This window comes from Juglans regia, chromosome 16 (genome assembly GCF_001411555.2).
Source record: "Juglans regia cultivar Chandler chromosome 16, Walnut 2.0, whole genome shotgun sequence".
Lineage (NCBI taxonomy): Eukaryota > Viridiplantae > Streptophyta > Magnoliopsida > Fagales > Juglandaceae > Juglans > Juglans regia.
In genome coordinates, this window is record NC_049916.1 from 630034 (window position 1) to 641513 (window position 11480).

The 11480-nt window shown below is 37.0% G+C and overlaps 3 protein-coding genes across 3 annotated transcripts; 1 reads left to right on the forward strand and 2 right to left on the reverse strand.

The window, feature by feature from the left end:
- Positions 1 to 1506: 1506 nt before the first annotated feature.
- On the reverse strand, positions 1507 to 3155 carry LOC109004491 (UDP-glycosyltransferase 88A1-like). Its single transcript, XM_018983046.2, has one exon. It carries the CDS (start codon positions 3112 to 3114, stop codon positions 1609 to 1611), a length of 1506 nt encoding a protein of 501 aa, XP_018838591.2. The 5' UTR covers positions 3115 to 3155; the 3' UTR covers positions 1507 to 1608.
- Positions 3156 to 5337: 2182 nt separating this feature from the next.
- On the reverse strand, positions 5338 to 7152 carry LOC109004490 (anthocyanidin 5,3-O-glucosyltransferase-like). Its single transcript, XM_035686856.1, has one exon. The coding sequence runs from the start codon at positions 7013 to 7015 to the stop codon at positions 5594 to 5596; it is 1422 nt and encodes a 473-aa protein (XP_035542749.1). The 5' UTR covers positions 7016 to 7152; the 3' UTR covers positions 5338 to 5593.
- A 2512-nt stretch (positions 7153 to 9664) lies between these two features.
- Positions 9665 to 10502, forward strand: LOC109004470 (late embryogenesis abundant protein At1g64065-like). The gene has a single exon (XM_018983019.2). The coding sequence runs from the start codon at positions 9735 to 9737 to the stop codon at positions 10305 to 10307; it is 573 nt and encodes a 190-aa protein (XP_018838564.2). The 5' UTR covers positions 9665 to 9734; the 3' UTR covers positions 10308 to 10502.
- Positions 10503 to 11480: the final 978 nt, after the last annotated feature.

Genomic DNA, 11480 nt, shown 5'->3' on the forward strand with positions numbered 1-11480 from the left:
ATAAATTGAAAGGCCTTAAATACAGGCTTGGTAGAGCACCAATTAGATGGAGAGGAATCTGATCAATGAATAATTAAATTGCAATTTGAGATATAATGAAATTTGTTAGAGTTTTTGTTCAATTGATACATATAATGAAATTTGAGATATACAGAGGAAATGAGATATACAAACTGGCATAAATGAGATATACAGAGGAATCTGTTCAATTGATACATATATTTAAGATATACAGAGATATAATGAAATTTGCAATACTTCAATATTTCCAATAATAATTCTATGATTGGCGGAAATGGGTTGAAATTGAGGATCAATTACCTGGATTCATCATCATGAGTTCTAGCCATAATAACAATTAGCTATGCTTTGAAAAAACTAGAAATAAATCCATGGATATATTTCTGCCACTTGGTAAACCATTGATTTGCTGAGTTTATTCCTCGCTGATTCTGGGAATTCTTGTAGAGCAAATACCCACAAATTTTAATGGCCAGAATTTGAAAGGCTGTAAACAAATTATTCCCTGCATGATTCACCTCTCCATGCAACAAATCCTTACGAATTCCGACGTAAGAAATATATGGTCGTGTTAGTATGAGTTTTATTTCCAGCATGCCCCAAACACGCAGCAAGGGATGGCTTTTGCGGTGCCCCTAGTATTGTCGTAGGTTGATGATGGCGGCACCCCAACATTCGCCATAATAGCCCTTTAGTCCCAAATTGGGAATCGACATATTGTTGTAGGATATGTCGATGACAAAATATTTTTACAATTGCAGTGACCCAACCTCATCGAAGATTGCATTAGTGGTGACCTATATTTCGCCGTAAATTTCGTGAATTACCGACGACATCTCAACCATAATTGCCCTTCAAACCCTACCTTTTCATCAAATTTTGCTGCAGGACAAATCGGCAGCAACATCTGCAGCAATTGCGGCCCCCTTGCAGTTATCACTGAAATTGATCTGACCAGACGTTTTACTTGCAACCGATTAGCGATGGATGAATATCGCAACTGCTACTCAGTTGCTGCGAGAAACCAAAGGAATTGCGGTGAGCTCGCTCTCCTCAAGAAGCCAAATTCCTTGCGGTGACCAGACATTTTTTTTCATATTTTCATAGATATTTAAATTATTTTTAAAATTATAACAAATATGAGTATGAGAGAAATTGTAGAGGATTGAAAGAAGAATTAATTTAATTAAAATGAATAAAATATTAATAGAAGTGATTTAGGAGATAAATAGTGATTCTCTATATTTAAGAAATTACTGTTCAACCCATAAACTAAACATTTTTCATAAAATAGGGATTCGGATGTAAGGGTGATCTTAGTCAAAATCGTAAATTGATACTCAAATTATAAGAAAAAATGAGTTAGAAGGCACCGGATAAAAATGCTATAAGACGGGGAGAGGAAGGCAGAGCCAGTGCTCCTCCTCCCACTCAGGTCGAGACTTTTTGTAGTGAAGTGCGAGTATAGAGAGAGGGTGAGAGGAATTCAGCAGAGAAAGAGGTATATAAAATTTTACCAGAGTATATTTTCTATTTTATACCTTAAACATTCGAAAAAAGGAAGTGAACCGCGTTTATATCCATCCATCACCTCTTCGCCGACTCGACAAACTTTGCGAGCGCAACTCGGGATGAGCCGTGTTCACTCGATGCCGCCATTGCCTCCTGTCTCTTGGCCAATACCTGCTCTCTCACCGAGTTTCCATCCTCCGAGTCCATAATCTCTCTAACTCGCCTCTCCACCTCGGCCGCGCTCACTAACCCGCCCGCCGACTCATTCATTGGCAAAGCCAGCTTCAACTGTTCCACCAACAATGTCTTGTTAAACCTCTGCTCCGCGTACAGCGGCCACGCCACCATCGGTATGCCAGCGCAAATCGCTTCCAGCACTGAGTTCCACCCACAATGAGTGACGAAACTGCCCACCGCGTCATGACTCAGCACCGCTACCTGTGGTGCCCATTGCTTCACGACGAGCCCTTTCTCCCTAGTGCGATCCAAGAAACTTTCTGGAAGCAAAGAATCCAAGTCTGGGTCTTCATCAGATTGTGACATCAACAGCTGCCTTTGCTCTTTCATAGGTGGACTGCGCACCACCCACAAGAACCTTTGGCCACTTTTCTCTAGCCCTACAGCTATTTCCTTCAACTGCTCCTTTGAAAACGTACCTAAGCTCCCGAAGCTCAAAAATACAACCTTTCCCCTGGGTTGCGAGTCAAGCCATTTTAAACACTCAGCTTGACCTCCAGCACTTGGGTCGTTGGACTTGATCACTGGTCCAACACAGAAAATGGGTGGAGTGTGGCCGTCCTGGACGCAAATTCCATCAGATATAGCTTTCAATGCATTTGGCTCAAGAGAGTTAAACGTGTTAACGATGATTCCAGCAGATTTCGGAAGGCGGGTAGCAAAATTAAGGAACCAAGAATGTTGTTCTTTGGTTCTGTCAAGCGTTGGCTCCGGCATATGGGACGAGGGGATGGGTGGTAAGCCTGGGACGTGGAGGTGGGTGTTGAGGTCTTTGAAGCTTGTCGTGGTGTTTTTGTGAAGAGTGGGGAGGTAGAGAAACAAGGCGAGGCAACTTGCGCCGGAGGAAAAGAAATAGTAAGTTGGGATATGGAGGGAAGTGCCGACTTCGAGAGCGGGAGTACAGAAGCCGTCGATAACGAAAGCACGGATGGAGGAAAAGAGAGAGATAGAAAGGAGGGTGGTTTGGACATGAGGGTTGGTGAGGTTGATGTGCTCAAAAACGAGTACTTCCATGGAGGGGAAGGAGGCCGGAAGGAGAGGGGGAGAGGGGTCGGGGAGGTGATGGAAGATGATGGAAGGGGTGGTGGCGGAGACGGAGGCGATGTAGGTGGAGGCGGAGCCAAGGTTGATGGGTGGAGAGGTGATGAGGACGTGGACGGATAATAGAGAATTAGAAGGATGGTGGTGGTGGAGGATTAGCTGAGCAAGCTCCACCATGGAGATAAGGTGACCCATGTTTGGCGCTGGATACAGCACTATGGCCTCCATTGATGTGTGAAGGAGGATGCAGAGAGAGAGAGAGAGAGAGACGCAGGAACAAGTATATAGATTATACATACACATATGAGCGGTCACTTTTCTGACACTCCAACAACACCCAATCCCACGCACGCACTCGCCAACCCCAACTTACCACGACACGTGGTCTTTCTTCTGACACTTTAAGCTCCTTTTATTTTGAAACGATACTCTTTTTAATAAATAGTTTTTATTTTTATTATGGTGATTTTGTACCACCGCTTATATATTTAATTTTTTTTGTCAAACTGGCTGGTACTTGTTCCTTAAAAGTTATTTTTCTTTGGAATTATCGAAAGGGCACGAAGTAGATAGAGAGGACCCACCTACAACTATTAACATCTCACCTAACCCAATGCTAAACGAGTAATGTTTTTTAATTACGAGTTTTGTGCAAATATTTTATAAAATAATAAATAAGAAGAAATAACTTTTTTATATTTTTATATGTTGGCCTGAGTTTTATATAAAATATTATTATTCTTTGTTATTTTAACAATTTTAAATTTTAATTAATTGGCTTTTATTTTAAGATATCATAATTCGATGAAGCTTAAAAATAAAATAAAATATATGAACAATTAAATTGAGGAGACGAACTCAAGAAGTATAGTATTATTTTTCAAAATAAAAACCCCTAAATACTTGCACAGATAAATCTTCATTTCAGATTTCGAAGTCTTCGCAATTACAACGTACCTAATCTGGAAGAGAAGGAATGTACTGGTATTTGAGAAGAAATTCGAGAACCCCTCCAAGCTCATTTTCAACAGCCTTCAGAAACTAAAAGAGTATAAAGAAGCCAATGAAAGTGGTCTCTCCGGACAAAGTGCAAGAACCCGAGCTGTAGAATGGACTCCTCCGCAGATAAATGGATTCAAGGCTAACTGGGATGCGGCTATTGACAGATCAAGGAGTATGATAGGTATAAGGGTGGTGGTGAGGAACTGGGAAGGAAAAATTATCGCCACCATGAGATCTCAAAGGCCCCTGTTTTCGGATATAAAGTTGGCCGAGACTATAGCGGCTCTAAAGGCAGTTTTATTATGCAAACAATTATAGCTTCAAAACCTTATATTGGAAGGTGATGCACTTAGTGTGGTTCAAGACATTAATGCAGAAAGGAATGACTGGAGCATTGTTGGGCTGGTGATTCAAGATATTAAAGCAGAAATTAGAGGTCAGAATCCCTGGGTTTTTAAGCATGTTCCTAGAACTTCAAATCATGTAGCTCATTTTCTAGCAAAGGATGCTGTAAAACTCTCTGAGGAGAGCATCACGCTGGGGGAAATCCCTCTATGTATCCGCCATTTGCTGTAGTAATGGAATGCAACTTGATTAAAAAAAAAAGATAAATCTTCATTTCATATATAGTAATGAAAATCAAATAGTTAATTTATGGAAAACCAAACAGTACATATGTATATTATATGTATGTATAATTATAAGCTTCCTCATGCATACATGAAGAAGAAATAAGGTGGATTCAGTAATAATTAACTTGGTTCTAGTCCATTAATCTCGAATTATGGGGATTATTAATTCTAAACAAAAAGTCTCCTTTTTTTAATATGAATGGATTATTGATCTCTGTAGTAAATGAACCAGTTTGTAAGATTGCTCGACTAAATTCGAATCGAATTTGACTCATGAAAAAAAAAAAAAAAACTCGATCGTGAAAGTAGAAACCCATTCGATTAATAAATGACACATACTTGATTAAATACAACTGGACTCGGTTAAGGCTCGTTAGCTCGACTCAATTAGAGCTCGTCCATACATCATTGAATATATATATTAGTATTCTTATACATAGACATATATATATATATATATATATATATATATATGCTTCTATACATATTAAATTTAATAAAATAAGCATAGTTACCTTTATAATTAAATATGTAGTATGTATCCCAATTACTTATGCCTAGTCATTTATACTTATATATTGAATATATTTCACAATTATATGGTAGTTAATTAAGTACTTAAGTGATTAGTTATAGTATATATTTTATAATGTGTAATAGTTAGTATATAGGACTTGATAGTTTCATTATATACTCACTACAATGTATAATCATATAAGAAACGTATTCATAAAAATGTTATAATTTTATAGTTCAATATAAGGTTTATATATTAATTGTAAAATTTTCATTAGATTTCATATTTGATTTTGTAATTTAATATTTTTAATTATTAAATTCATTAAAAAATATATATATATATATAAGAATATTAATAAAATTCAAATAACAACTTAACTCGATTGGATTCTATTAAAGCTCGTTAATGAATATAAAAATATATTAATAAATAATTCGACTCGACTCGAAAACTCGTGTTTGATCCGCTCAAATTCAGTTTGATTTGGCGAGTTCTTAACTTAAACTTAAACTCGCACTTGAATTATTTGAATCCGATTCGACTCGATAATCCAAAAGCTCAATTCGGCTTATATCTATAACAGCCGTGGACAAATATGTCACGTGAACTTTTATTACGACGACTAGTCTTACGAAAGCAACAGCGCAACTAACTTCTCAAAGTCATTATGAGAGGTCCCACCCTTTCTCATAGCTTTGGCAGCAGCATCTCTCATGGCCGACGACCTCTTTCTCACCTCCTTCCCTTCCTCCGACTCCATTAATTCCCTCACCCGCTTCTCCAACTCCTCCCCACTCACCCACCCGTTTTCCGACTCGTTCACCGCCAACGCCACCTTCAATTCCTTCACCATTATCACCCTGTTCATCCTTTGCTCCGCAAATAGAGGCCACCCAATCATCGGCACCCCGCCGCACACCGCTTCAAGCACTGAGTTCCACCCGCAGTGTGTCACGAACCCGCCCACTGAGTCGTGACTCAGAACCTCCATCTGCGGAGCCCATTGTTTCATCACGAAACCCCTATCCTTGGTCCTTTCCGAGAAACCTTTCGGTAATAATTCATCCAACTTTGGTTCTTTGTCGTTATCTGGTGGTGGATTTCTCACCACCCACAAGAACCTTTGGCCACTGTTTTCTAATCCTACTGCTATTTCTTTCAACTGTTCTGCCGAAAACAATCCCATGCTTCCAAAGCACAGAAACACAACGCTCTGACTCGGTTGCGAGTTTAGCCAATTCATACACTGATCATGCTGTTCATTCTCAGGTCCTTGATATTTGCCTGACGATATCAAAGGACCAATGCCGAATACTGGCGGTGTCGATCCATCTGCCACACAGAGTCCATCAGATATGGCCTTGATAGCTTTTCTTTCGAGCTGTTCGAATGAGTTTACGATGAGTCCATTTGCTCTGGCCATGTTGATTCCGCTGTTTAAGAAAAACTGATACGCTTGAGAACCACGATCTGTAGCGAGTCTCGGCAAGTCTGAAGCTGGGATTAAAGGTAAACCTGTAATATCAACGAGCATGAGGTCGAGACCTTTCGAGCTTTTATCCATACTTTTATGGTGGGTGGGGTTGCATAGAGCCAAGACTAAAGCGAGTGCGCTACAGGTAATGAAATAGTATGTGGGGATGCAAAGGTTTGCTGCCACTTGGAAAGCAGCATCGCAGAAGAAATCAATGATAAAGGCTTTGAGGTTGGAGGTCTGGGAGATGGTTCGGAGGGCTTGGTGAAGATTAGTGTTGTTGAGGAGTGGGAGTAAGAAGGTCATGTTCTCTACGGGGGAAGAAGTAGTAGAAGGTGGGGGGATGTTGGAGACGGGTGGGAGGTGGTGGAAGGTGATGGAGGGGGAGGTGGCGTTGATGGCAGTCACGTATTGGGCGGCGGAAGCAGGGGTAGCCATGTTTTGAGTGTGGTAGACGATGACAATGATGGAAAATGAAGGGTGGTGTTGGAGTATGAGCTTCCCAAGCTCTACCATGGGGATTAGGTGACCCCAGCCTGGAGAGGGGTAGAGAACTATGGCATCCTGATCCGGCATGCTATCGATTGAAGCAAAAACTTAATTAAAAACAAAGAAATGAATGAATGGGATCGTCGGGGTATGGGTTTCTGATCTGCGTGAAGTGAACCATATGCGATGGTATACGTTTATATAAACGACACGCAATTATTTATAATAAATAAGGACATGATCATCCATCGGAAAAATAAAAACAAATATCAATAAACATGCATAATTTAATTTGGGTAATGGCGCCTGTGAGATATTTGTTCGACCTCCGCATGACAATTAATTAAGAAGTGTACGGATAGTACGTACAATTTAACATGATTAAAATTTTAAAAAAATATATTTATAATTTTATAATCATCGCAAAATTATTTTAAAAAAATAAAAAAATATAAATTTATATAAAAAAAATTAAATTTTTAATAATAAATCTTATTTTTTCAAAAAATAATTACCTCATATTTATACATTAAATATTTATATGTAAAATTATTATAAAATTAAACATGCATGAGCAGCTAGCTAGCCAGGTTACTCGATCGTACGTAGGATCCAGAATAATTTTAAAACGTAGTGAAGGTATCTTTTATCAAATGCTACTAATTATGTAATTTCCAATATGTATAAATCACACGATATATTTAACATTATGTATAAATCATTTTCTTTAAAAAAAAAAAAGTAAAAACGAAAAAAACACAGAAGTTAGTTGAGCTAACATTCAACCTCTTTTAGCTAACATTCAATACAGCTGTAACCATTATTAATCGTGGTTTTTCCAAAGTGTAAATTTTAATTTGTTGGGGGAGCATAAATGAAAAGGTCAAAAGTACTCAAAACCAAACTACAGTACTCGCTTTGTTTGATTAAATAATTTAGATGAGATGAGATTTTTTATTAAAAATTAAATAAAATATTATTAAAATATAATTTTTATTTTAAGATTTAAAAAAATAAAATTATTTATTATATTTTATATATATAAGAATTTAAAAAATTATAATAACAAAATAAAATGAGATAAAATAATTTTATATATCCAAACCGGCAAAATTTGCAACTTAATTAGAACAACAACCTCTATACATACAAATGCTAATATATATTATTAAGGGGAAAATAAAAGGGGGCTGCGTGCTACTATGCAGTCTAGAAAAAATCACCGCTGGGCGTGCCGCAGGCTAAATGCCAATTTTTAAAAGAATAAATTTTTACAATCTCTTAATACTCTATATTTTATATATTTTTTAATTTTTATTATTTTTTAATTTATTAAATATTTATTATATGAATAATAAATAAAAAAATTAAAAATAATTAAAAAAAACAAATTTAAAAAAAATTGAAAAGTTAAAAAATTTAAAATAATGTAAGATGTGAAATGTGATAAAAGTTGTGTAGTAAAACTTGAGATGGAGCCGATTAAATGAGTGACTTCATGTATAGTTTTATTTTTCTCCCGCCCGCCCGCCCGCGTGATGGCCGGCATGCAAATCGGCCTAGTACTGATGCAAATTGAGATATCTTCCCCGCGGGTCGGGTTCAGCTAGCTAGCTTGTCACCTCATGACGGCTAAGAATATTTGAAACTTGTGCGACTAAACTCACTTTTCATCAAAGGCTCAAAGCAATATTTGTTTTTTTTTGTTTTTTTTTTTTTAACTTCCCGACCTCATGCATGTCTTCTGGACGAGACATTCTCAAAAGCTGTCGCTAGCTGAGCATTAATTCAATTCAAATTTATGATCTAGAACATGACTTGGATGCAATATTAAAGCAATGTCGACTTTGATGATCATCTGCGTCCAGCACACTCAAGACATGATTTTGGATCACCGAAACTGAATCACTTCAACCTGAAGCTAACTTAAATTAATTTTTAAGTCATATATGATGGGCCTTTCAAATTATCATGTGATTAATTAAGTTTAGGTAATTATGGCGCCATGCATATCTTTTTTTCTTTTTTTGGTAATGCTCTTATTTTTTTCTTTTTAGTATCTAGCCATGCAAACCATATAATATGGTAAACAGGCCAATATTATATTATATTATATAGCAGCAGTACTGACTCGATCGCTAATCGCAAAAGATGCAAATGCATGCAGCATGCGGTCATCATCACTTAAACCAGTGTACTGCATGTTAGCTAGCTTGCTTAATTAACCATTTGTTCAAGGAGTATTATATATAACATGATGTATATATTAATCATACTAGATATCGCATATAATTATATTATATATATATATATATGCATGCATGTGATCTTAATCACATAAGTCTTTTATAATCTTTCAATCAGAACTTGCATGGAGCATGACTTGCAAGTGAAGAAAAGGGCATGGCATGGCCCATATATGTATGCAATACTCATTATCATCGCCGACTTAATTAGCCTTGATCACCGATCTTAATTTAATGATTTGTGTCGGCAAATCACAAGGGTTAAATATATATAATATATTAAAACATGGTTTATAATTAATTATTATATGTAGGCCATGGCTAGTGGCCTGCCAGCTTGTCATAAATTAATTATCTAAAACCATGCATATATATATAGCTGATCTATATATATATAACTTATAGTAGCTACTTACAGCCATTTATAGCGCGCAATTCATTCCTAGCTAGCAACTTACCAATTTCGTATATATATATCTTTCTCCATTCATCCAACCCCGCACGCACGGTACTACTTAGTACTGATCCTACGTACCGCGAGCCTCTGAAAATCTCTAAAAATGCCTGGCGATAACAAAGATGCACGTCGTAAAGGAAACATGAAGTGCTTGGCATACATTGCTGCTGGGATCATAGCACAAACCCTAATCATAGTGCTTTTTGTGCTACTAGTTATGCGCATCCGAAATCCAAAGGTCCGGTTAAGTTCAGTCGCGGTGGAAAATCTCGGCGTCAACTTCTCCTCTTCCTCGCCCTCCTTTCACATGAAACTCACTGCTCTAGTTACCGTCAAAAACACCAATTTCGGTCACTTCAAGTTCAGTAACAACACGGCTACTTTTTCGTACAGGGGTATTGAGGTTGGAGAGGGCACCATACTTCAGGCGCGCGCTAGGGCTCGATCAACCAAGAAGCTTAATGTCACGGTGTCGGTGGATTCGAGCAAGGTATCGAGGAAGTCTCTGTTGCATAGTGATATCAACTCCGGGGTTCTGAAGCTTAGCAGCTATGCAAAATTGAGTGGGAAGATTCATTTGTTCAAGGTTGTCAAGAAGAAAAAGTCCGCTGAAATGAATTGTACCATGGAGTTGAATACCAAAGCAAAAGCTATCCAGAATTTGGCGTGCAAATAAGTGTATTCTAGCTAGCGTCTTTTTTTTTTTTTCCTTGTTCTTTTAATGGGTTTGATTGCTTAAAATGCGTTTTTTTTTTCTTTCTTTCTTTTGTATATGGAGGGAGGGAGATCAGTATCTGTTAAAGTCAGTACTGTCCCTCGTTACATGACATGATTCTTTAATTCTAGCTTTTGTGTATGTGATTATCTTGTTGGATTTGACTGTATATTGGGTTGATCAATTTATAAATACTTTTATGATGTTAATTCCTTTTTAAATTAAATTCCTTTTTGTTCAGTTTTTGGGCTTTCAGCTCTATTAATAATGCTGATCTATTCCTTCTATATATATACATAGATAGCGGTTTATTTTTTTCTCCTTTCGTCGGCCACCTCCCTTCCAAAATAACGGAAACTGTTATTCTAAAACAAAAACTGGCGCACTTATATAGTCAAAGTCTCCCTCTACGCGGTCTAAGAGCATTTGGCCTAGCATTGCTAAGTCCGTCTAAATTTTAGGTTTTTTTTTTTTTTTTTTTTTTCTCAGTTAAAACTCCAGCATTGGACTAGTTAAAGAGATATTTGTAAAATTTTAAATTACAGTAATTTAGAACCCCTAGTCATATTTGGAGAGTTACTGTAAAAGGACTAAATTAATACTTTATGATTTTCCCATCTAATTATACCTCACTCTTTTAATATTAATACAAAATATTAAATATTAAATATAACATCATGACTAGTCTAATGTAGATTAACCTTTTTAAAAATTTTAGCTATAATCAAAACTTCAAATTCTAATCAAAATTTAGACTAGACCATTGCCAAATACTCTAAGCGCTGATTGAAAATTCATAAAAAAAAAATCGTAAAGCATCGTTTACAAGTCGGGTACTTATCAACCAGGCCACAACAAACAAAAATGAACGAAAGCTGTAGTTGGAATATAAGATGTGAACTGTTTTTGGGCTCCATGAGGTCAAATTTATGATCTGAAATTCTTTGAAAAGGTGCACTACTGCATGGAAACGAAGCCGACGTTAGCTAGCTAGGAGGCTAGGGGACTGATCATCTCCAGTCACCAACCGGCCGGCCACAGCTTGCTGCTGCGAATATTAATGGTGCATATATATATATCTGCGCCTCAAGAGGCGCCTATAGCTACGTATGTACTGTTTATTACTGTTGATGT

Excerpts from the sequence above, each read along its gene's own strand:
- LOC109004491 (XM_018983046.2), bottom strand. The coding sequence starts at position 3,114 with ATGTGTATGTATAATCTATATACTTGTTCCTGCGTCTCTCTCTCTCTC.
- LOC109004490 (XM_035686856.1), bottom strand. The coding sequence starts at position 7,015 with ATGCCGGATCAGGATGCCATAGTTCTCTACCCCTCTCCAGGCTGGGGT.
- LOC109004470 (XM_018983019.2), top strand. The coding sequence starts at position 9,735 with ATGCCTGGCGATAACAAAGATGCACGTCGTAAAGGAAACATGAAGTGC.